Below are 27500 nucleotides of genomic sequence, written 5' to 3'. Positions count from 1 at the left end.
CTGCACATCACTTGAGATTATGGGATGAGTAAGCATAACTAGAACCTGCTCTTGAAGTCAGCAAGTATCAGTATTCTGTGTAGCCAGTTGGATGAACAGAAACATCAGGTGGGGTGTGGGAGCGAGAGTGAATCTGGCTTTTATTTGCTATCACACTGACAATTATACATTAGGTGCTACATGTAGTTTTCATGAGATCTGCTTAAACATTTCAGGCTAAATGAAGCATCATATGTCCTTAACTAGCAGACAGGCTGTTAAGAGTCCTCTCAGTGAAACATGCAAATTCCTAAATCTGCTTCTGGCACATAACCATCAGTGCAGACATGTTGGATAAAACCTGCATGCACAATACAAGATGGAGAAACAGTATGGGGAAACATTAAACAGAAAGAAATTCTAGCTATTCCACAAGCCAAGGTTAGAGTCTTTAAGCAAGCAAAAATGCAGTTAGGCTGTCCTGGAAGGAACAGCTGCTGTTAAAGTGCAGGACCTCTGTTATTAAGCTAATTATAAGTTCATTACAAGATGGATGTAAAAGGCCTTTTGCTTTTGGACTTACTCCACCAAGTGTACTCTTAGATCATGTCTACATGTTGTCACATTCACGATCAGATATTCTGAGAAGATCAGGCTACGGATATTTTTCCATTATGATTTCTGAAAGTGCACTAATACCCTTCTAGGAATGTCTGGGTAATGATGTACCTCTCTGTGAAGTGCAAACATTTAACAGCAGTTTAATGGGTCCACTACCATACATATATAAGAAACACCATTTAAAATCAGGTGACACAGTTCATGCTATCCCAAAGGTGACATTACCAAGGGACAGTCTAAATTTATTTAGGTTGTGGTTTAATAAAACAAAATGTCCCAAAATGTAAGCACTGAGAAAGGAGGAAATGCCTTTTGGCGCTTAACTCACAAGATAGCGCTATGTATATGTGAACATTGTAAAATCACTTTAAGACAGTTTTGATTTAAAAGCCATTGCCAAGGTAAAACCATTCTGGACAACAGCACTATTACCTAAGTTAAAATACAAATTAAAGAGGCAACCTACTGTAAGAACTGCAGCAATTCTTTTTGCAATAGTTGGTGTAATCTGAAGTGCATGGGCAAACTTCCATCCGTGAAGGTCAAATATGGCCTTCAGTCCATTGCACTGTGTTTCAATTTCTTGTACAATCAACTCGGAAGTGATGAGACTTACACGGAATACTTGATAAGCCGAAAACTGCTTTGTATCCCATTGTCCTACAGTGAGCAAATGAAAGGCTGATGGTGAGTATTATATGCACAGTACAGACTGCTCATAATACATTCTAAATGTACCATGCTTATAAAGGAAATAAAATGTGTTAGTGTTTGATGTACATTTTTATCAGTCAGAGACAGCAATGTATTCAGAATTCATGATAAAAACAAAACAGACAATCAACCAAGAAAAACATTTTAATATGAAACAAATGCTACATTGGGTGATAACAAATGCTGTCAACATGGATGAAAATAAAACTAATTACTCAGTTCTGGAAGCTTTTTTTTTTTATTTAGTGCCTTGGCAATCAAAGAATGCTTTTCTGGATCGTGTACTTCTAAGGGTATGTCAGGCCATACCCAGGACAAAGGTATCTATGATAACAAAGTGCCCACTGGCTGAAAGCCCAGAGTTCTGGCATATTCTGCTAGTTTTGTTTCTTGATTCTTGAATTTGCACAAGCTGAATCATCTCATGTGACCAGTTTCTTTTTGTGATAATCTGACAGATATTATTTGGTTTACTTCAAATAAATGCAAACATTTTGAAACAAGCGTAGCATTTTCCTCAAAGGAGACCTTATCACTATTGCTGCCTTAATCTTCGTGTATGCATTAATTAATGGCACCCACAATGCTTAATCTGTCACACTGAAATTGACCAAACCCACTAATGTATAATACTTAAAACAAGGAAAATTATTCTCTCTCGAAAGTAAAAGTTTAATGGTGAGTTGTTTTTCCTTTTCTTCTGTTTTTGTGCTACTTCTGAGTCATTTTAACATCCAGACAACCCATACCCAAAACTGCAGTGTGTAAATGATACTGTAAATGCTCAGTACATTAATGGGATTATGGTGGGTACCCATATTTGTTTGCAGCATACAATACAGAAAACTAAGGAAACTATTATCCCAAAATCGCAAAATAAAGAAGTGCTTGTATGTACTTATCTGATTTTTTGGAGTCTCTGCCCCCAAGAAGGAGTGGTAGATATTTAATTATTTATTTTAGATAATCCCTGAGATTATCCATGCACCATGACAAATCCCAACAACCAAACATTCTCTCAGGGAACCCAAGTGTAATTAAAATATTAAGGTAGGACAAAACACCATCCTGCTAAATACTGTAATGACAAGCTACACAAAAATGGTTGAAGTGTCTCTTAAACTAAAAAGACAAATCAATGTTGAGTTTTTTTAATGACATGCTTGTCCTGGCAACCAGAAACAAGGGTATAGTCAAGAATATGAACTGCCTGTCACAACAGATACTGCTTGGAATGATATAAGTTATTTAGTAAAATTAAACGTTAGTATTTACATTTTTTAAAAGTCACAACATATTTAAAATGCTTTTATTTTATTAGGCTACAGAGTGTGTAAAGTAACTATGTCTTTTTTTCACACTGTAATGCTAGTTAGATGGGTATTTGTTTAAATCTGTCATTATAGGAGTTTTTTTTTCTAGCAACACAGTCTGACATGGGCTAGGTCTACAGTGTAAGAGGGGTGCTTTACTTCTGGAAGCTAGTGTACTGTTCCAAAACTTCTGGCTATGCCCAAGACCAGAAATAAACCTTCAATGAAACTTGTGAAGCAGGGGAAACAGATGTGCCACAAAGATAACAGTAAAGATTTTACTGTCTGCATTTAAGACAGAGTCCGTGTGACAGTAAGAGCCAAGCAACAGGTTTTATTCTTTTCTGGGTAAGTGGGATGGTAGCATATTATCATGATTGGGCATGTCAACCTTTGTTCACTGTTTCACTGCCTTAAGGAACAATTTCTGAGCTGTGGCCAAAATGTTTACTAAGATTCATGCTAGAAACCTTCTGGTCTTTGTACTTTAGCCCTGAAGAGAAAAGTCTTCTGACCTAATCTCTCAGTCTCTTACCAAGAGCATGTGTGATTGTGATACAAACATGTTTGGTAACACGGTTTTGTTTAAAAAAAATCTGTCATAGCCTGCACTTTGGAAGACCTGCTTGATGATACAACTACTGATAGAAAGTCGCAAAAGCAGCCTGCGTTTGGAACAGGGTGTCTTAAGTCTGTCCTGAAATAAGGAACAACGTCCTAGGCACTGGCTTTGATACTTTTGGGTGTTACAGACTTTGGACAAGGTTCATCACCAATTAGGGCAACGCACAAAAGCAACATAATGTATTCAGTGAAAGGACAAAACAACTTTCTTCATCAAAGATTCTATGCAAGTCCTGCTTCAACAACTGAAGAAGCAAGAAGTATTTATCTTGTTTCCCATGGCCATGCAGTTCTAGAAGGCATCCTCCAAGTGCTGGTAATGGGTTAGCATAGAATGTAGGTTGCAGATAAAAGAAAAAAGTCAGACCTCTCATAATCCCTGTCACCGCAAGCATAAGGGTATAACCTGTCACCCCTGGGATTCTGGATACTGGCTAAGGCTCTTGCTGCCCCTATAGTGCCTCTTTTAGGCAAGGTTCAAATAACAAATTCACCACTGTAACAGGATCAGGCAAGCAAAAACTGAGGGTAATGCTACTTAATGCTAGAAGTCTAAATCTCAAAATGCACTCACTCGAGGCACTCCTTAAAATGGAGAACATCGATATCTGTGCAGTGACTGAGACCTGGTTCAAGGCTCCAGAGAGCACCCCTGCACTACCAGGCTATAACTCATACCACACTTTTCGGCCATGTAACCTGGACCGAAACCCCAAAGGTGGAGGTATGTCCATATTCATTAAGGATATCCACACCTCCAGGCTAGTTGCTCAGCATACTGCATCTGAGGTTATCCAAGTGCAACTAACTTTGGGCAAAACTGCAATCCAAATTGCAGCTTGCTACAGATCCCCCACCATGCCCCAGGATTCCCATTCCTGTACTGGAAAATATTAGGGTTCAACCAAACACCCTAATAATGGGCGACTTCAACTACCCCACTATTAACTGGGAGAACTACTTGTGTACCAACTCCTTAGCTCAACACTTTCTGGAATTCATAAACTCCAATACCCTGGATCAACTTATCCACACCCCCACCAGGGGCAACAATATCCTAGACCTAGTCATTACTAACATGAGTGACCGGTGTTATACACCTGATGTCAACTCCTCGTTGGTCCGATCCGACCATAAGCTAATCACCCTTGATATCCACATCCTGCCCCACCCCCCATTAAGGAAACCATGGTAAAACATTTCTCCAAAGCCAACTTCATGCTTCTTAAGACAGAAGCGGTGAACTTCATGACACCCATGCAGATGGACAATACAGTTACGACTGCTGAATCCTACACAAATGCACTCTATAAGCACTTACACGAGTGCATGTATTGTGCTATCCCAAACAGAACCAAGATGCTATTCTCCAAAAAATGTAAGCCAATCTGGTGGCCCCCTGCCATAAACAAACTGTACAACAGAAGGAAGAAAATGTTTCAAAAGAGAGTAAAATCCCGTGAGTGGAGGAGCTCCCTGGTCAGCCTCAGTAAGAAGCTGAGATCCCTTATAAGATCCTTCAAAGCTAGCTACGAAAACAAAATTGCCACTAATTCTAAGGACAACCACAAAGCATTTTATAGCTATGTCAAGAATCTCGATGGCAACACCCAGATCTGCTCTGAGTTACAGCACAAAGGCACGCAAATTACAGAACCAACTGATATTGCCAACATCCTGGCAGATAGGTTCAGTGCTAACTTTACCCCCCCTCAACCCATAAACGGCCCGTATCTATACAGGAAGAATGCAGAGTCCCTGTAATCACAACTATGCAGATAAAAGCTGCACTCTCTAAAGCAAAAAACACAGCATCCATGGGACCAGACAACATCCCAGCCTGCATTTTACACGAACTTCAGAATGAAATGGCTCCCCACTTAAGCACCATGTTCAACAATAGCCTCGCATCAGGCTTTGAGCCCACTGAATGGCACACAGCAACAGTTATCCCACTCCACAAAGTGGGAGCCACCACTGATCCTGGGAAATATCGACTTATTAGCCTGACGAGCCTAGTCTGCAAGGCCATGGAACGTATCATCATGAAACTCATAAACAAAGATATTGGTAACCTCCAAACTATGGATCCCACCCAGTTCAGGTTTGTGAAAGGCAGATCATGCCTCCTGAACCTGATTGACTTCTTTGACGCAGTCACCAAAGCCGTAGATGAGGGTTAGGTGGTTCACACAGCCTATCTTGACCTCGCCAAGGCTTTTGACACCATCCCCCATTCCAGAATTATAGCTAAACTCACTAAACTAGATATAAATCCCTATGTCACAAGATGGGTTGCCAAATGGCTCACTGACAGAACCCACACTGTAAAAGTTGCAGACTCCAAATCTGACCTCAAAGCAGTGACAAGTGGAGTATCACAGGGTTCCGTCCTGGGACCTCTCCTGTTTGGTATCTACTTCTCTGAAGTACAGGCTAACAGAGAAGGCCTCTGGCTAATGAAGTTCGCAAATGACCGCAAACTAGGAGCCATAGTCAAGTCCCCAAATGATGTGGACATCCTACAGAAGGGCCTCGCTGAGACAGATGCCTGGTGTCAGAGCCATGGCCTCAAGCTCAATGCAAAAAAGTGTAGTGTCATCCCCTTTGGTAAAAACTCTGTATCCATGCACTACCACATAGGCAGCAATCTACTTAACACAGAATGTGTGATAACAGACCTTGGGACCCAGGTGGACAGTAGTCTCTCCTTTGATAGTCACATCGCCACAGTAGTCAGGAAGTCCTTTTACGTGGCACACCTCATCATAAAAGGGTTCTCATCCAGGAAAAAAGAGGTCATTGTTCCCCTCTACTCGACACTCATTAGACCCATTATAGAGTACAACGCCCCTTTTGGAATGTACCTCACAAGACATCTGCAGCAGCTGGAAAGCCCACAGAAGTACCTCACAAAGAGGATTACTGGCCTCAAACAAATGCCCTACACTGACCACCGCAAAAAACTCCAGCTTTACTCTGGAGCATATCGCCTACTCTGAGGTGATCTCTGCCTAACATATAAAGCTATGTCAAATCCAGAGCTGTTGGACATGCTACACCTAAAGAAATCCCAATCCCTCTGAGCTACATGCTCTAGGGACTTAAACCTTGTCACCACAATAAACAGGACATGCTGGAGGGATAGATTCCTGTCCCAGAGATGTCCCATACTCTGGAACAGGCTACCCATCTATGTCAAGCAAAGTTCTTCATTAGCACTCTTCAAGAAAAATCTTGATGAGTGGATGGGAAATAGGAAATACACCCTGGGGATCACTTCTGTGTCTCTGCTCGACAGTGGCACAGGAAAATAACTTTCTTGGGTGGTGTAAGCCAGGGAACCTTGTTGGCTAGGCTTAAGTAGGCCCTTGGGCCAATAGCCTAGTACCTACCTATGAACCTATGAACACATAACCACTTTCTCTGTCATTGTAATTCAGAATTATTCCACCAAGATAAACAGCAATTTCATTCAGAAAATTGCAAAAAAAAATATTTGTAATTTAAAGTCAGGAAACTGCAGTGGGAAAGTAGGTAGACTGTAGTGTCCAGAGGAAGAATGTGAACCTGACAACTTTTAGCTGATTAAGGATGGTTGGCAACCATAACACAAATGGTGTGAACATTAGTTATGTAGCTAATGACAGCAACTATGAGTTCTGTTATGTGACTGGATTAAGTGATAAGGACTGGAATAATGAGTCAAGCTGCAGTAATGAACTACACCTGCAGAGCAGTCCATCACCACTCCACAGTTACAAGAAGGCATTTGTCAATAATCTGACTATGGGGGGGTTCCTGAGTTTTATGTTATAGGGTGAATGTATATTTCAACTTGGCCCTTATAAATGTCATGCTTGTGGTGAAAGGCAACAGGTTTGAATTTGTGCCAGTTTTATAGGCTGTTAGGTAGTTATAATGCACACAGGCATGGAAACTATTAAAGAGTCTAGCCCAAATTCCCAACTGCCCTAAAGTACTGTCTGGTTAAGTGACTTGCTCAAGGTCATACAGTAAGCAGATAGATGAAGGATGATGGAATCAAACCCTGTACCACATGAAATATTCATTAACAGTTAATCACCTTAATCCTTTGTGCTAACTGTCTTAAGTCTGACTTTGGCATATTACTGGTACTAGAGGGATATACAAGCATGCTACAGTGAACAAGGGAACATACAACACATCTTTCCCTACTGAAAACTTATCTGTGGGTCAATTAAAAAGTTTTCTGCGATAAAGAAACAAATTATCTGCCAACAGAGCAACAATCTACCTTCATCTAAATGAAAGTCGGGTTTATGTCACAAGGTGTGAATTGCCGAGTCTAACAAAGAGCAGCTTGAATGAATCTATTACTTGAGATTTTTTGTCACTAAATATATCACATGATTTAATTTCTTCTAAAAAAAAAAAAATCGAAGAAGCAGAAAACCAAATTCTTTCCTAGGGAAAGAATTTGGTTGTCTATTTCTGTTGCTTTGGTATTTTCAGCACTCTGTTGGAAAGTTATGGATCGCGTTCAGGTAAGTGTGCGATTGAGTGCAGGTTAGGTATGTGTGCGATTGTGTGGACATGAGAGTTAGAGCGGGTTAGGTGATTTAGGGTTAGGGTGCGGGTTAGGTATGTGTGCGATTGTGTGGACATGATGGTTACGGCGAGTTAGGTTAGTTAGGGTTAGGGCGCGAGTGAGGTGAGTGTGCGATACTGACAGACCTTAGGGTTAGGGTTTGGGTTAAGGTAAGGGGATAGTTAGTGGTGTGTGTATAGGTTAGTGTAGGGTTAGGTGTAAGATTTTAGGTGTGTGTGTGTGGATTGCTGTTTGTTTGGTGTGCTTGTGTTGTGTGCATTTAAGTAGAGTTGCTGCTACTGAGATTTGTCTGCATACATCAACTGGACATAAGCTGATTTAAGTATATTTCCTTCATTTTATTGTGGTTGTTATAACTTGGGGACTGATTTCTCAGATCTAGCTCTGTTGAAACTGTCTTGTGTGTGTGTCTGAAGCTCTGCACTAGTTGTTAAACTGCTCTGAAATTCCTTTAAGTGTTAATTAGCTTGGGGGGTTTTCTGATAACTTTAAAACCTGTGTTGGTTACATCTCTGGTAATCATTTTAAGTAGAGTTGCTGCTACTGAGATTTGTCTGCATACATCAACTGGACATAAGCTGATTTAAGTATATTTCCTTCATTTTATTGTGGTTGTTATAACTTGGGGACTGATTTCTCAGATCTAGCTCTGTTGAAACTGTCTTGTGTGTGTGTCTGAAGCTCTGCACTAGTTGTTAAACTGCTCTGAAATTCCTTTAAGTGTTAATTAGCTTGGGGACTTTTCTGATAACTTTAAAACCTGTGTTGGTTACATCTCTGGTAATCATTTTAAGTAGAGTTGCTGCTACTGAGATTTGTCTGCATACATCAACTGGACATAAGCTGATTTAAGTATATTTCCTTCATTTTATTGTGGTTGTTATAACTTGGGGACTGATTTCTCAGATCTAGCTCTGTTGAAACTGTCTTGTGTGTGTGTCTGAAGCTCTGCACTAGTTGTTAAACTGCTCTGAAATTCCTTTAAGTGTTAATTAGCTTGGGGGGTTTTCTGATAACTTTAAAACCTGTGTTGGTTACATCTCTGGTAATCATTTTAAGTAGAGTTGCTGCTACTGAGATTTGTCTGCATACATCAACTGGACATAAGCTGATTTAAGTATATTTCCTTCATTTTATTGTGGTTGTTATAACTTGGGGACTGATTTCTCAGATCTAGCTCTGTTGAAACTGTCTTGTGTGTGTGTCTGAAGCTCTGCACTAGTTGTTAAACTGCTCTGAAATTCCTTTAAGTGTTAATTAGCTTGGGGGTTTTCTGATAACTTTAAAACCTGTGTTGGTTACATCTCTGGTAATCATTTTAAGTAGAGTTGCTGCTACTGAGATTTGTCTGCATACATCAACTGGACATAAGCTGATTTAAGTATATTTCCTTCATTTTATTGTGGTTGTTATAACTTGGGGACTGATTTCTCAGATCTAGCTCTGTTGAAACTGTCTTGTGTGTGTGTCTGAAGCTCTGCACTAGTTGTTAAACTGCTCTGAAATTCCTTTAAGTGTTAATTAGCTTGGGGGTTTTCTGATAACTTTAAAACCTGTGTTGGTTACATCTCTGGTAATCATTTTAAGTAGAGTTGCTGCTACTGAGATTTGTCTGCATACATCAACTGGACATAAGCTGATTTAAGTATATTTCCTTCATTTTATTGTGGTTGTTATAACTTGGGGACTGATTTCTCAGATCTAGCTCTGTTGAAACTGTCTTGTGTGTGTGTCTGAAGCTCTGCACTAGTTGTTAAACTGCTCTGAAATTCCTTTAAGTGTTAATTAGCTTGGGGAGTTTTCTGATAACTTTAAAACCTGTGTTGGTTACATCTCTGGTAATCATTTTAAGTAGAGTTGCTGCTACTGAGATTTGTCTGCATACATCAACTGGACATAAGCTGATTTAAGTATATTTCCTTCATTTTATTGTGGTTGTTATAACTTGGGGACTGATTTCTCAGATCTAGCTCTGTTGAAACTGTCTTGTGTGTGTGTCTGAAGCTCTGCACTAGTTGTTAAACTGCTCTGAAATTCCTTTAAGTGTTAATTAGCTTGGGGGGGTTTCTGATAACTTTAAAACCTGTGTTGGTTACATATCTGGTAATCATTTTAAGTAGAGTTGCTGCTACTGAGATTTGTCTGCATACATCAACTGGACATAAGCTGATTTAAGTATATTTCCTTCATTTTATTGTGGTTGTTATAACTTGGGGACTGATTTCTCAGATCTAGCTCTGTTGAAACTGTCTTGTGTGTGTGTCTGAAGCTCTGCACTAGTTGTTAAACTGCTCTGAAATTCCTTTAAGTGTTAATTAGCTTGGGGTTTTCTGATAACTTTAAAACCTGTGTTGGTTACATATCTGGTAATCATTTTAAGTAGAGTTGCTGCTACTGAGATTTGTCTGCATACATCAACTGGACATAAGCTGATTTAAGTATATTTCCTTCATTTTATTGTGGTTGTTATAACTTGGGGACTGATTTCTCAGATCTAGCTCTGTTGAAACTGTCTTGTGTGTGTGTCTGAAGCTCTGCACTAGTTGTTAAACTGCTCTGAAATTCCTTTAAGTGTTAATTAGCTTACGGGGGTTTCTGATAACTTTAAAACCTGTGTTGGTTACATCTCTGGTAATCATTTTAAGTAGAGTTGCTGCTACTGAGATTTGTCTGCATACATCAACTGGACATAAGCTGATTTAAGTATATTTCCTTCATTTTATTGTGGTTGTTATAACTTGGGGACTGATTTCTCAGATCTAGCTCTGTTGAAACTGTCTTCCCCCCCTCCCTGTTCTTGGATGTAGTTTAAATTTGGTGGCTTTTGCAGTGCCGCCCCACTGTAGATTTGATCTAGGACACTCCCCAGTCCCTTGTCTTTACCGCATTCTCTAATAAACCCTTTCTGCACTTGCTTTTAGTCCTTTTAATTTAATTACATTTTTTCATACTGTGTGTGGACTAATATTGCTACATACTCAAGTGTGCCAGCTTGCACTGCATGTGAATTGTTTTATAGCATTTACTGTCTGTTTTTTTCCTCTCTTGTTTTCCTGCCTTACTGAACTAGAGTAGTCCAGTTTCAGAGTTGCTGATCCCTGGGCTTTGTTTTTAGTTCCTGTTACTGATCCATTGCCTTATTAGGAAGGAGGGAAGTTTATTTGCTTACCAGTGGGAGTGGGAAGCACTGAGCGGCCTTTTTGTCCGATTTGGTGAAGTTTCAGCCAGAAACTAGTAGTACATTGGTCGTTTTGGGCCAGTTCCTAGCTCCTTTCAGCCCCCTGCTATAAAACACGCTAAACACGCGTTTTCCAGCTTGTACCAACTCAGCACAGATCCTCGTGGTGGCCTGCAGAGTGATCCAAGCAGCAGAGAGCTAAAAGAGTGACTTTCTACCAGATATAAGTATTTTTGTGGCTTTCCCACTGTTATTAAGCTAGCGACTGCATTTCGCCTGTTTTACTGCTACTTTAAGTGATTTCTGCATTTTACACTGTTTATTGCACTTTAAGTTACTAATTGTTGCAAATTGTTTCTGTAGGCTACACACTAAAGTGCTAGCCGATTTACAGCATTTATAGCATTTACTGTCTGTTTTTTCCTTGTCTCTGTAATAAAACAAAAAATCTCTTGTTTTCCGCCTTACTGAACTAGAGTAGTCCAGTTTCAGAGTTGCTGATCCCTGGGCTTTGTTTTTAGTTCCTGTTACTGATCCATTGCCTTATTAGGGAGGAGGGAAGTTTCTTTGCTTACCAGTGGGAGTGGGAAGCACTGAGCAGCCTTTCTGTCCGATTTGGTGAAGTTTCAGCCGGAAACTAGTAGTCCATTGGTCGTTTTGGGCCAATTCCTAGCTCCTTTCAGCCCCCTGCTATAAAACACGCTAAACACGCGTTTTATCAGCTTGTACCAACTCAGCACAGATCCTTGTGGTGGCCTGCAGAGTGATCCAAGCAGCAGAGAGCTAAAAGAGTGACTTTCTACCAGATATAAGTATTTTTGTGGCTTTCCCACTGTTATTAAGCTAGCGACTGCATTTCGCCTGTTTTACTGCTACTTTAAGTGATTTCTGCATTTTACACTGTTTATTGCACTTTAAGTTACTAATTGTTGCAAATTGTTTCTGTAGGCTACACACTAAAGTGCGCTAGCCGATTTACAGCATTTATAGCATTTACTGTCTGTTTTTTTCCTTGTCTCTGTAATAAAACAAAAAATCTCTTGTTTTCCGCCTTACTGAACTAGAGTAGTCCAGTTTCAGAGTTGCTGATCCCTGGGCTTTGTTTTTAGTTCCTGTTACTGATGGGTTGACACACTTATTAGGAGGGAAGTTTCTTTGCTTACCAGTGGGAGTGGGAAGCACTGAGCAGCCTTTCTGTCCGATTTGGTGAAGTTTCAGCCGAAACTAGTAGTCCATTGGTCATTTTGGGCCAATTCTAGCTCCTTTCAGCCCCTGCTATAAAACACGCTTAAACACGCGTTTTTCCAGCTTGTACCAACTCAGCACAGATCCTCGTGGTGGCCTGCAGAGTGATCCAAGCAGCAGAGAGCTAAAAGAGTGACTTTCTACCAGATATAAGTATTTTTGTGGCTTTCCCACTGTTATTAAGCTAGCGACTGCATTTCGCCTGTTTTACTGCTACTTTAAGTGATTTCTGCATTTTACACTTTTTATTGCACTTTAAGTTACTAATTGTTGCAAATTGTTTCTGTAGGCTACACACTAAAGTGATTTACAGCATTTATAGCATTTACTGTCTGTTTTTTCCTTGTCTCTGTAATAAAACAAAAATCTCTTGTTTTCCCACCTTACTGAACTAGAGTAGTCCAGTTTCAGAGTTGCTGATCCCTGGGCTTTGTTTTTAGTTCCTGTTACTGATCCATTGCCTTATTAGGGAGGAGGGAAGTTTCTTTGCTTACCAGTGGGAGTGGGAAGCACTGAGCAGCCTTTCTGTCCGATTTGGTGAAGTTTCAGCCAGAAACTAGTAGTCCATTGGTCGTTTTGGGCCAATTCTAGCTCCTTTCAGCCCCTGCTATAAAACACGCTAAACACGCGTTTTCCAGCTTGTACCAACTCAGCACAGATCCTCGTGGTGGCCTGCAGAGTGATCCAAGCAGCAGAGAGCTAAAAGAGTGACTTTCTACCAGATATAAGTATTTTTGTGGCTTTCCCACTGTTATTTAAGCTAGCGACTGCATTTCGCCTGTTTTACTGCTACTTTAAGTGATTTCTGCATTTTACACTGTTTATTGCACTTTAAGTTACTAATTGTTGCAAATTGTTTCTGTAGGCTACACACTAAAGTGCTTAGCCGATTTACAGCATTTATAGCATTTACTGTCTGTTTTTCCTTGTCTCTGTAATAAAACAAAAAAATCTCTTGTTTTCCTGCCTTACTGAACTAGAGTAGTCCAGTTTCAGAGTTGCTGATCCCTGGGCTTTGTTTTTAGTTCCTGTTACTGATTCATTGCCTTATTAGGGAGGAGGGAAGTTTCTTTGCTTACCAGTGGGAGTGGGAAGCACTGAGCAGCCTTTCTGTCCGATTTGGTGAAGTTTCAGCCAGAAACTAGTAGTCCATTGGTTGTTTTGGGCCAATTTTCAGCCCCTGCTATAAAACACGCTAAACACGCGTTTTCCAGCTTGTACCAACTCAGCACAGATCCTCGTGGTGGCCTGCAGAGTGATCCAAGCAGCAGAGAGCTGAAAGAGTGACTTTCTACCAGATATAAGTATTTTTTGTGGCTTTCCCACTGTTATTTAAGCTAGCAACTGCATTTCGCCTGTTTTATTGCTACTTTAAGTGATTTCTGCATTTTACACTGTTTATTGCACTTTAAGTTACTAATTGTTGCAAATTGTTTCTGTAGGCTACACATTTACAGCAATTACTGTCTGTTTTTTCCTTGTGTCTGTAATAAAACAAAAAAATCTCTTGTTTTCGCGCCTTACTGAACTAGAGTAGTCCAGTTTCAGAGTTGCTGATCCCTGGGCTTTGTTTTTAGTTCCTGTTACTGATCCATTGCCTTATTAGGAAGGAGGGAAGTTTCTTTGCTTACCAGTGGGAGTGGGAAGCACTGAGCGGCCTTTTTGTCTGATTTGGTGAAGTTTCAGCCAGAAACTAGTAGTCCATTGGTTGTTTTGGGCCAATTCCTAGCTCCCTTCAGCCCCTGTTATAAAACACGCTAAACGGAGTAACCACTGTTGCACACAAGAGCAGCGGCGGTTAAACAAGGTTAAACTATTTGGGCCTTCTAAATTCCACTCTTCCAATTTTCCCTTAAAACTACCTTCCTCGAGCTGTACTGCTGATCTAACCAGCATATCCTATAACTGAAAAGTTCATCTCTACTTGATTCCCAAGTAGACTATTCTCTATCTGTAAAGCCTAGCACTTACTCCTACAGTACTTGCACCTTGATAAAGCACTCTTATTATAGATAGTACCCCACCAGCCTAAAACCCACTTCCGAGTCCTTTGAAAGTCTCTTTATCTACTACTTCTAGTATGTCGAGGGATCAGTTGCTAGTGTCCTCTCCAGCTCAACTGGTGAACCTGGGAATATTGACGCAATGTTACAACTGCCTCATGTACACAGACAATCCTCTCCTTCTCCCACAAAATACAAATACATGCGAGAGATGCAACTATACGGCCAAACTGGAGGCTGAGCTCTCTCAACATAGGACTGGCAAGACCAGACAGGAGGAGAAGGTAACCACACACAATACATACCCAGTCACACATGGTACCATCACAACTTCAAATCATACACATACTCACACAAAGACATACTCGGAGGCTCTGATCAAAAATTTACCAAAACAGCAGAGGCCACCAAAGCAGACACCCAAACAACTACCACCTCACGACCCAACACATGCAACACATAGACCACACAGTCAGAGTGTCAAACAGTCACAGCCCTTAAGGCCAAACAAAATGCCAGACACACTTGTCATTGGTGATTCCATAGTCAGACACACTGACGCCCCGCTCACCAGACTGAGTAAAGAGAAGGTCACAGTAAGCTGCCTGTCAGGTGCTAGAATCCGCCACATAACGCAAGCACTCAGGTCTCTCAACAGCAGGTACAGACTCAGTCATTGTCCACGCTGGTGTCAACGACCTGAGACGCACCTCCTTGGACTACATGAAAAGGGACATCGAGGAGCTCTCTGATTATGTAGCCCAGGCAGGTATGACCCTGACCTTGAGCAGTATCCTACCTTCACCTAGAATGATGCCACAATACAGTGATAAGATGATCAGCTTTAATAATTGGCTTAAATTCTGGTGTCATTCAAAGGGGATCCAATGTCTGTCTGCCTGGGATGACATGCTGGACAAGCCACGCTGCTCGCAAGGGACGGCTTGCACCTGTCACCCTGGGCTTCCGGATATTGGCAAAGGCTCTTGCCACCCCATAGTGCCTTTTTAGGCAAGGCTCAAATTCTAAACCTACCACCCTAGAACACCAAAAGGAAAAAACTAAGGGTAATGCTGCTCAATGCCAGAAGTCTCAATCTCAAGATGCACGCACTCGAGGCCCTTCTCAATATGGAGAACATCGATGTCTGTGCTGTGACAGAAACCTGGTTCAAGGCTCCTGAGAGCACCCCAGCACTAACAGGTTTCACCTCATATCATGCTCCGCCCCAAAATCCGGACAACACCAAGAAAGGAGGGGTGTCCATATTCATAAAGGACACCCACACCTCAAGGTTGGTGGCAACGCATGATGCATCGGAGACCATCCAGGTGCAATTAACCATAGGCAAGACTGCTCTGCAATTTGTAGCATGTTACAGGCCACCCTCTCAAACTCAGGAACCTCACATGGCCTTCCTGAAAACATTGGAGGGGATAAATGTATCTCCAAACACCATCATACTAGGTGACTTTAACTACCCTAATATAGACTGGGAACACTACTCAAGCCCGAACACTCTAACCCAAAGATTCCTGGAGTTCATAAACTCAAATGCCATGGAACAACTAGTCACCATCCCCACAAGAGGAGAAAACATACTTGATCTCATCATCACGAACATGGGATCAAAATGTTCAACACCGAAGTATACCCCTCACTGGTGAGATCAGATCATAAACTAATCTCGCTGGAGGTCCTCATCCCGCCCCACCTGAAACAAAAAGACCACAGTGAAAAACTTCTCAAAAGCCGATTTCACACTTCTAAAAACTAGTGTGGTCTCCTTTAAGGCCCCTGAGCCAGTGGTAAACATTACTCAAACCGCTGAATCACTTACAAATGCCTTCTACCAGCACCTACAGGACTACATGGATCAGAGAATCCCAAACAAAACTAAGACTCTCTGTACGTAAGGCAAGCGCCCGGTCTAGTGGACCCCAGCCATAAACAAGCTCTACAACAAAAGGAGGAAGCTACTACAAGATAGAGCAAAATCCTTGAAAGGTAAGACACCTTTGATCATTATAAGTAAAAACTAAGAGCTCTCATAAAATCATCCAAGGCAAATTTTGAGAGAAAATCGCCAAGGACTCTAAAGAGAATCATAAGGCCTTCTTTAGCTATGTTAGAAACCTAGGAGGAAACTCCCAGATATGCTCAGAATTAGTTCAAAATGATGTGAAAATTACTGAACCTACACACATTGCCAACATACTGGCTGACAGGTTCAGTGCAAACTTCTCCCTCCCCCCAAAAAGAGCGATATCTATTCCAGAGGATTGTAGCCCCCCAAACATCTCCAACACCCAGGTGAGAACTGCCCTCACTAAGGCAAAAAACACAGCATCCATGGGACCGGATGGTGTCCCCGGCTGTGTGCTTCATGAACTAAATGAGGAATTAAACCCACAGTTAGGACAGCTGTTTAATCTTAGCCTCACCTCAGGATACGCACTCCAAGGAGTGGCACTGTGGTCCCACTTCATAAGGGCGGTGCCTCCACAGACCCTGGAAATTACTGCCCCATTAGCTTGACAAGCCTTATCTGCAAAGCCATGGAGAGGATCATAATGGAACTCATAAATAAAGACATAGGGAACTTGCAGACTTTGGATCCAACTCAGTTTGGCTTTGTCAAAGGCAGATCCTGCCTCTTAAACTTGGTTGACTTTTTCGAGACAGTCACCAAGGCCATTGATGAGGGAAAGGCAGTCCATACAGCCTATCTCGACCTGGCAAAGGCCTTCACACAATACCCCACTCAGGTATCATCGAAAAACTCATCAGCTTGAATGTAAACCCATACATCACAAGATGGGTTGCAAACTGGCTAAGTGACAGAACCCACAGGGTCAGAGTTGCTGGAGCCATGTCAGACTCAAAGCCTGTCACAAGTGGTGTCCCACAGGGCTCAGTCCTGGGTCCACTCTTGTTCGGCATCTACTTTTCTGAAGTACAAGCAAACACAGGAGGGTTATGGCTGACAAAGTTTGCAGATGACTGCAAACTGGGCCATAGTCGAAAACACATCTGACACAGATATCCTCCAGAAGGGCCTCACAGAAATGGATAACTGGTGCCAGAGCCATGGCCTGAAGTTAAACGCCAAAAATGCATAGTCATACCCTTTGGGAAAAACAAGGCTACCCCTAGCTACCATATAGGTGGCAATCCACTGAGCACAGAAAAAGTCATCAGAGATCTGGGGACCCAGGTTGACAGTAGCCTTCGCTTGACACTCATGTTGCTAAAGTAGTTAGGAAAACCTTCTATATCACCCACCTGATCATGAAGGGATTCACATCTAGATCAAGGGAGGTCATCGTCCCCTGTACTCATCACTTATTAGACCTATGATTGAGTACAATGCCCGCTCGAATGTATCTGACCAGACACCTGCTGCAGCTTGAAAGGCCCCAAAAGTTCCTCACCAAAAGGATAAAGGGTCTCAAAATATGTCTTATGCTGCCCGACTGAAAGAACTCCAGCTCTATTCAGTCTCATACCGCTTGCTCAGAGGTGACCTGTGCCTGACATATAAGGCCATGTCAAACCCAGATTTGATGAATATGCTTCACCTCAAAAATCTAGATCCCTCAGAACCACAAGGGCGGAGACTTAAACCTTGACACGGTTATAAATAGAACGTGCTGGAGGGACAGATTCATCACCCAGAGACTCCCTATGCTGTGGAACAAAATCCCGGTACATGTGAGGCAGAGCACCTCTCTGGTCTTGTTCAAGAGGAATCTTGACCAATGGATGGGAGATTGCAGATATACCCCAGGGATTACTTCAGCGTCACTGCTTGACAGAGGCACAGCAAAATGATAGGCATAGTTTTTATTCAAACTAAAGGGGTGGCGAAAGCCACATAACTATGGGCTAGGCTTATAAATGCCCTTGGGCAGATAGCCTAGTATGAACCTATGAACCTATGAACCTAAGAGCAAATTTTTTCCCTAGGAAAAAATTTGCTGTTCTGAATGTTCAATGCTTGGTATTTTCAATTGGTAGTGTTCGATATTAGAACACTCAACATTTTGAATGTTCGGTGTTCAAATATAGACCCATATTTGTTGGCTCATTACAGGAGGTGCCATTGTGAAATAACTCAGAGCAAATCTGGGTATTGCCTTTGAGGTAGCTTTGATATAGCTATAGAAGGCTTTGTGGTTATTTTAGGTGTCAGCTGCAATTCTGCCTTCATAGCTGGCTTTAGAGGATTTGATAAGGGATATCATCTTTTTGTTGAGACTGATAAGGGAGGTTTTCCAGTCTTGTGACTTCATTTTTTTCCTGCAACAGCTTCTTCCTTCTGTTGTATAGTTTATTGATGGCTAGGACCACCTGTTGGGCAGTAGTCCATGGTTTCTTCATATAAATGCAGTTCCAGAATATGGGTAGGCTATCAGAATTTGGTAAACCCCAGGCTGCACTGTCGTTATGGAAGGATTTGTTACATAGTGAGTTTTAGCTAGTGTGATGTAAGCTTTACTAATCATCTTAAATTGAGTGCAAGATTTTTTGATAGGAATTCATTTGATGTTAAGTTCTATTAGGTGATGTTAACTTCATTATCTACTACAGATGGTGTAAACTTCTGCCAGTAGATGGCAAAAAGTGATACATGAACATTTTATTTTTAGATCGATTTTCTCTGATACATTTATTGATTTGGGTGCTAGCAAAGCTTTGCTTAATTGGTTGTAAAGATCGATTTTATTTGTTCTTCATTCAGATGAAAGCAATGTTGAAGAACATTGTTAATTATGTTTAGAATAGGTAGACAGCTGTTAGGAACTTTATAGCGTTCATACATTTGGAAAAGAGAATTGGTGTTTCCTGTTAGGAAATCACAAACTGTACAGTCTTTAGCAAGGGGAAGAAGTGAGATCAGTGATTGAGTTATTTTATTAGAATGTTAGAGTTCTTATGAACAGGCTGGAAATGGGCAGCAATCTTATCTAAATCTAGGAGTTTCATTATTTTTTGAAAGTTTTTTGTATGTTGTTTTATAAATGTATCATCTATTTCTTAACTTTTTTCCATGTCTTTTGTTTTTTTTTTAAAGGGGGAGGCTAAAATATTACAATATGAAGTTTTGATACATCTATGTCAAATGTGAATCCATGGTCCCCAAGTATTTTGTTAAGGTTGAAATTAATAGCTTTAAGAAGTCATGATGTTCTTATAATTTAGTAATAAACATAAAAGTCAAGGAAGTTCATGCCACCATGTTTTTGAGGCATAACAGTTTCTTGTATGAAATTCTAGTAGTTTTAGGAAACCCGTTGAATTCAAAAAGATTGACATGTATGTTTCTAAACCTCTTCAAAGGGATAGCATGCATGGTGAATATAAAAAAAAGCACTAGAAGCCTTGGTAAATATTCATTTTTTTTTCAATTGTCACTTTGGATAGAAAGGAAAAATGTACTGACTGACATTTTTATGATATTACCAAAGGTAATGTTGAGCCAAATTTTATAAATATTATTATGGTAGTTTTCATTGAGAGCTGTTAAAAATTAATTCCTAGGTATTTTATAGAATGTTGAAAACTAAGAACTTCAAATATGGTTACAAGGTTTGAGTATTTTATAAGAGTGTAAATAAAGAGGATTGTTATGTATTTAGGCTGTAATTTGCAAATTTAAAAAATTCTTGAATTATATATTATTTTAGGTATTTCAATGCTAGGAAAGGTGGGATAAATATTTACATCATCTGTGACTGCTGTAAATGGAATTTTAAAGTTATAAGGGTGACAAATTAATGGATTAGATGACTGGGTTAAGGAAAGGAAAAAAATCACTATACAGGTTCAAGAGATAAGGAGAAATTAGATATCCCTATCATACACAATTTTTATGGAAGATAGAGGTTAGAAAGGTTTTAATTTATTGTTATGTTAGTTGAAAGACTAGTATAAAGTATTGCAATATATTGTATACATTTATCAAGAAGTCCAAATCTACATAGGACTGTAAAGTGAAAGGGTATAGTTGTTTTATCAAATGATGCTGATGCATCAACTGAAAGAAACTAGACGATTGTTGCATTATGGCTAAACTAAAGTAGTTGAAGAAAATTAAAGGTTATAGTTTAGACAAAAGAGTGAATATTATTCAAAATCTCAGATTGGAATGGAGAGTAGATGTTGGGTAAAATAGGATGCAATCTGTTCGCAAAAATTATTGCAGAAAGTTTTATGCCTAATTAATTAGTGCAACAGGCTTATAATATGCAATGTCTTGTTTGTTAGTATGATTTCTAGGTATTAAAATAGTTTTTGATCTATTAATATATGGGTCAGATAGGCTAAGTATACTTATAAAATTGAAAATATGCAGTAAAATGTTTAATAATTGTTTTCTGAATGATTTGTAGAATTCTAACATAAGGCCATCTGGCCCTGGTGCTTTTCCATTTTCCAAAATCTTAATAGTATTTTTAATTTCCAATAATTGCATTGACTTTGATAAAGCAGACTGGTATCAATTTGGGAACATTTTTACTGATCAACAAAAGATTTTAGTTTACTTTGGGTAAATGACAGAGTGATGTTCAAGTAAGTTACAATCAAAGTTCTTGAACATAGAACCTATTTCAGGAATGGACTGATATAACTTATCATTTTTTTTATTTCATGTATATTAGTGTCTTTGGGTTGATGATTAATTTGGGTGATAGTTTAGAAAGCTTTCGTTGCCATTCAGAGTAATTAGCTAATATTTTATTTTCATGCTACTTCAACTGGGATAAGTATAACAAAATGAGCTCTGTTGTTCTACATTAGAACAATAACCTTGTGCTATTAGTTCTCACTTATGGAGAAGTGAGAGGGCTTTAGACTGGGAGTGGGTAGACACATGTTTAACTTGATTTGGATTCTAGAGTGATGTAAGACTGACTGGGTTTCTATTTGAGAGTTGAGGGCATATACATATATATATCTATATATATATATATATATATATATATATATATGCAAACTGATTCATAGCAAAAATAATCAGTTATTGACCACGATTTAAAACAGTGTGAGTATCAATAAATTTAATAGTGTGTGGTCAGGAAAAATCTAATTGGGTCAACTACATCAAATTATGTCTCTAGATCTCAAATAGCTTGGAATGAATCTCTGTCTTTATATAAATAAAAGTAAGATATGTCATCAATTGGATTAATTACTATATTCCAATCTCCACCTATGATGAGAAAGTGTTATTTAAAGTTGCCAAGTATGTTAAAAATGTGTGTTATACAATCAAGTTGTTTGGTACAGGGAGCATAAAGTTTAGATAAATAATTTATTTTAGATTTGATATAAAACCATCTACCTGCAGTATTATAGCCTGCATTCATAATGTTGCCCATAAAGGAATGTTTTAATTAATATAGTAATCCAAGATTTCAGAATGCTGACTCAAGCTAGTTCAGGGTGTCTAATCCATTTTTTTCTTTTAGAAAACTGTCTCTTGATTATGTAACAAGTGAGATTCTTGAATAAAAATAATGTTTGTACTTGACTTTAAAAAAAATAAATGAAGAAAGCAATTCCTTTTGTTTCTTTTCTTGGGATTCCAGATATTTTTAAGATTCCAGCAATCTATTACATTAAAATCGTTAGCTTTAATCTGTTAAATATTGACAAGGATAACAGAGTAACAAGTTTGTACCAGTAAAATCTGAGTTTAGTGAAATAACTGTAGCGGTTTGAATTTGCCAGATATAGCATAACTGGGACTGGTTCCTCTCAATCTACCTATAGCCCTAACCTTATTACACCAATCTTGAGAAGAAACCATGAACTGGAAATAAAGGGTTAAATGAGTATGTATAAACAAAAGAAGCAGTAGCAGAATAAAGGTGTCTGGACGAAAACAGTAACATTTCTTGTAACACACTTCCAGATACCACCACGGCAATTCAGATGTTTTTAGCTTTTATTTCATCATTAAAAACAGAATAAAATGTTGTGTAAGTGCTTTCAGGTACTGATATACCCTTCTTCAGACAAATGGCTAATACTATCTAAGTAGTCATTTAAATAATCAAAAAAAGGTTTGAGAGTTGTCTTATCATTTAGGCCTTTCCCTTTATCTGACTGCATTCGAATAATCCATCTAATTTCTTCCTGTTCAGTAAAATTCTTAACATTTCCTAATCTACTATTTTTACCTATTAGTTCTATGACCATAAATTTAAATTTATGGTCCATCCCATTATTTAATACATGTTCTGCCAATGCATTGGTCTCATCTTCACGATTTATTGCATATATATGTTCTCTTACCCTCTCTCTCAACGTCCTATTTGTCTTACCTATATAGAAACTATTGAATTTCAGGCATCTGGCTAAATAAACTATATCTCTTGTTTTACAGTCAGCATAATGTTTAAAATAATACACTCTCTTTGTATCTGGGTGTATAAACTTATTTGTAGCCATCATATAGGAACATTGATTACATCCTCTGCAAGGGAATGTCCCTGGCCTACTTGATCTAATTATCTTTCTATTGGCACTTTCATAACACAGTAGCCTCTTGAAAGATTTATTATTTCGATAACTATAGCTAGGTTTATGTCCTACTATATTCCTTATTTCGTCATTAGCATTCAAAATAGCCCATTTTTAAGAGCTAGGCGACTAAAACATAATAGTAAACTGTAAATAACAATAAGTATTTTGATATCAGCTGAAACAACTATATTAAGTAATTCTTTTTTACTTATTAATAAATTGATATGATTGATATGATTAATATACATCTAAATGGCATTTAATGAATCTGTTAAATAATGTATATTAATATATACTGTTTTACTCATTTTTATATACATTGTATATATATTTTATTTTTGTACATACCTACATATATATATATATATATATATATATATATATATATATATATATATTTGACATAGGAAGATGATTTTGAAATGTAATGATTATTAGATATGTAGATTTTAAATTTAATATATTTTTTACTAGTGATTTTAATAGGACAAACATGTAGATGAAGATGGAATATGCTATTAAGTAGATATAGAGGAATAAGTGATGACATTTTTGTGTTAATATGGTTAGCGTTTCTTTAAGGTGGATTTTTGGTGCCTTTTTGATTATTTAAATGACTGCTTAGATAGTAATAGCCATTTGTCTGAAGAAGGGTATATCAGTACCCAAAAGCGCTTACACAACATCTTATTCTGCTTTTAATGATGAAATAAAAGCTAAAACGTCTGAATTGCCATGGTGGCATCTGGAAGTGTGTTACAAGAAATTTTACTGTTAAGATGAGTATACTGTTGAATGCTGAAAGTTTCAATAACACTGAAAACAGTTATAAAAGAATAACCTAATTTAACAAATTTTACTCTCACTGACCTAATAATTCTCAGTTCAGGACTTAACATCCTTTACCTCACATAACCCTGTACACATATCTAACAGAAATATGGATGATATTATCTAGCAAACATCCATTTACAATGTTAACAAAAACTACATATTTCAGAAAAATGCAAAGAAAAGATGTGCTGTAGTTTAATAGATCATTTTATAGGACTTTTAGTCTGAGTCTGAAAAAATATCTGATTCGGACACAATGCAAAGTTTCCATGTTGGGAAAGGAAGTGAAATGGACCAAAACAGGAAGTCAACAAGAAAAATACATTATATCCTTACCATAATGTTCCATATGTAGGGCGGTCACAGTGGTGCAGTGGTTAGCATTGCTGCCTCACAGCAAGAGTTTTTCTGGTTCGATCCTCGGCTGGGTTGCCTTCTGTGCGGAGTCTGCATGTCCTTCCTATGGTCGTGTGGGTTTCCTCCGGGTGCTCCGGTTTCCTTCCACATCCCAAAGACATATTGTAGGTGGACTGGACACTCTAAATTGGCCCTAGGTGTGAGTGTGTGCATGTGTGTGCCTTCTGTGGAAGGTTGGGTGCCGGGCTGGCAACTTGTCACCGTAAAACTCCACTGCCAGTCATGAGTGAACAGGTGATCCACTGTGGCGACCCCTAACTGGGAAAAGCTGAAAGAAGAAGAAGACCATAACGTTCCATATGTGTTGTTGATCTTCATTCATTCATGACAGATGGGTTTCGGTTCTGTCCTCTGAACTGACTCAGTCGATATAACAAGCTTGCACCAGCAATAAACTCTTGAGGTAAGGTTACCCATAGTGCCCCACTCCTCATCTCTTCAGATCAAGTTTGCCCATAAGAAAAAGAAAGTAGAGGCTTTATCTGAGCAAATGCCTTATCATGCAACCAGGACCAAATCTGGACCTGCAGGAGTCTTATGGGGGGGGGGGGGTAGGAGGGTGGGATTTCATGAGTGAGTGAAGATCGACAACACAGATGGAACATTATGGCAAGAACACAACTTCTTTATCTAATGTTGTCAATCTTCATTCATTTATGACACATGGGGCAGAGTCCCTAACTACTTTATGTCCTGGGAGGCCCTATGGAAGGATATTCCATTAACCCAAAGGATGCTCTCCCCCTGGAGACCATGTCCAATATGTAATGAGTGATAAAGGTATGAGGGGTAGCCCAAGTAGTGGCTGCTCAAATGTCATCTATAGAAGCTCTCGAATGAAAGGCTATCAAAGCGGCAACTGATCTGGTTGAATGCACCTTGACTTTAGCTGTTAAACACATTTGATTTTGTTGACAGACAAAGGAGATGCAGTCTCTCAACCATTTCTCCAAAGTGACTTTAGAAACCGATTTACCTGACTAGGGCCCCGAAAAAGACGGGAACAACTAGTCTGATTTCCGGAATGATTTAGTCCTGTCCAAATAAAAACACAATTGTCTATGTACATCTAACAAATGCAAACAATATTCTCCTTTGTTAGAAAAATTTGGGAAGAAAACTAGCAGGTCAATGGATTGATTAATATTGAAATCTGAGATAATTTTGGGTAGAAAGGAGGGGTTAATCCAAAGGGATGCTCTCTCTTTGTGAAAAACTATATAAGGGAGCGTTACACACAAGGCCTGTAATTCTGACATTCTCCTGGCTGAAGTGATGGCTACCAAGAATAAAGTCTTCCAAGATAAGAATTTTATATCACAAGTGGCAGCTGGCTCAGAGGATTGAGGAGTCAAAATTTGTAGAACTAGCATCAAATTCCAAGGTTCAATGGGCTCTTTAAAGGGTGGTTTTAAATGCATGACTCCTTTTAAGAAGGTTTTGTAGAGACTGTGAGATATTAAAGCGAGATCTATGAAACCATTATGGAAATTTTAGATAGCTGCTAAACAGACTCTGGCAGTAGAAACTGAGGTTTCTGAATGGAGTAAGGTTGATAAGTACTCCAACACTGTATTAATCAGGGTTAAAAAGGGGTCAAGTCCTTTTTCTCGAGACAAAAACACAAATCTATTCCACTTACTATAATAAATATTCCTGATGGTATGGTTTATGGGAAGCCAGGTGTATTTTTTGTACAGGGGAAGATAGATTATTTTGCCTGACAATTACCAGAAGTGGAGGTACCAAGCTGTCAGCTTGAGGTTCGATAGGTTTGGCTGGACCAACTCCTGTGGATGTGACAGCAATCCTTGAGTCATGTCCAGAGTTTACAGTCAGTGAACTAGGTGAGACCATAGGAAGGGAAACCAGACTTGGTGGGGCCAATAGGGTGCAATGAGGATTACTTTGCTTCTCAATCGATGTGCTTCTTTAAAAATTATGGAATCAGAGGAAAGTGGGGGAAGGCATAAAGCAGTCCCAGGAGCCAATTGCATGCATGAGCATCCCTCGGGGACTCCCCCCTGAGGGGGATTAGGCCAAAGTATCTGCTGCATTTGTGGTTGATGGGAGATGCAAATAGATTGCAGGAAAGCTGAACTTAGCGATGAAAAATTTCTGTCGCTACCTTGGGATTGAGAGACCACTCATGAGGGAGGAGAATGCATCTGCTCAGTTTGTCCACAATCATGTCAGAATTCCCAGGAATGTGCATTGCTACCAGAAAGCAGTTGGAGGCTATCGCCCATTGCCATACTGTCGTGGCTTCCCGACATAATGGGTAGGATCTTGTTCCCTCTGTTTGTTGATATACCAGACGACTGACATGTTGACTGAATGGACAGCAATTGTCCCCAGTGGGAGGGCAGATTTGAATGCTTGCAATGCCAGAAGCACCATCCTCAGCTCTAGGACATTGATATGTGAATTGGCCTCTAAGGGGGACCAAGTGCCTTGGACTGTCTTTCCCCGAAAATGCCCCCCCCACCCCATAAGGGATGCGTCTGTGGTCACTACAGCCTTGGGGTGAGGGGTTGAGAAAGGACAGCTCCATAACTCCTTTACTGACTTCATCCACCAATTCAGATCCTGCTTGCAACAGTTTGTTATGCAAACTGCGTGGGACATAGGATGTGTTAATAGGGACCACTGTGATGCTAGGAGCCATTGTAGAAGTCTCATGTGGAGTCTGGCTAGGGGAATTATGATAACTGTTGCTGCCATTGACCCTAGCAGTTGAAGGATTAAATGTGCTGGGACTTTCTCCTGAGAGAGTATCACTCAGAGCTGAGATCTTAGCCTCTGTAACCTGTGATGAGGAAGAGCGACAAGACAGGACCTCATGTCGAATGTTGCTCCTATGAATTCTGGGCTTTGAGTAGGTACTAGTTTCACCTTCTCTTTGTTTACTGAGATACCTAAGAGCCATGCCAGCTGTAGGGTGTAGTGCAAGGCGAGAAGCAGTAGATGCTTGATGGGGGTTGTAAGCAGCCAATTGTCTAAATATGAAAACACTTGGAGTCTCAAGCTGTTACTACTGCCATACATTTGGTGAACACTCTGGGGGCTGTGGAGAGACCAAAGGGCAACACTCAAAATTGGTAATGATTGGCTCTCAGCCAAAAGCAGAAATAACTTCTGGAGTATTTGCCCATTTTTATATGGTAATACAGATCCTGAAGATCTATCGAGCACATCCAATCATCTTTTTCCAGAAACGGGAGGGTAGACTGAACCATGACCATCCAGAATTTGGTCTATTTGACAAAACTGATTAGGATGCTGAGGTCTAAAACTGGCCTCCAGTCCCCTGTCTTTTTTGGCACTACAAAGAATCTTGAGTAAAAAACAGATTTTTCTTGGTCTGGTGGATCTGTCTGAATGAGTCTTTTTTCAAGAAGCTTTTGAATTTCTTGTGCTGCTGCATCCCTCTGACTGGGTGG

The 27500-nt window shown here is 39.6% G+C and overlaps 1 protein-coding gene across 1 annotated transcript in view; it reads right to left on the bottom strand.

Annotated features, from left to right (window-relative positions):
- The window catches only part of TTPA (alpha tocopherol transfer protein), a 1432408-nt gene that overhangs the window by 195653 nt on the left and 1209255 nt on the right, over positions 1-27500 (bottom strand). Inside the window, exon 3 of the mRNA XM_044067725.1 lies at positions 1067-1260. Within this exon, the coding sequence (XP_043923660.1) occupies positions 1067-1260 (194 nt within the window). The remainder of the gene's footprint in view (positions 1-1066; positions 1261-27500) is intronic.

Source organism: Protopterus annectens, chromosome 1.part0, assembly GCF_019279795.1.
Source record: "Protopterus annectens isolate FY-2018-M chromosome 1.part0, PAN1.0, whole genome shotgun sequence".
Lineage (NCBI taxonomy): Eukaryota > Metazoa > Chordata > Ceratodontiformes > Protopteridae > Protopterus > Protopterus annectens.
This window is presented reverse-complemented; position numbering and strand designations above follow the sequence as displayed.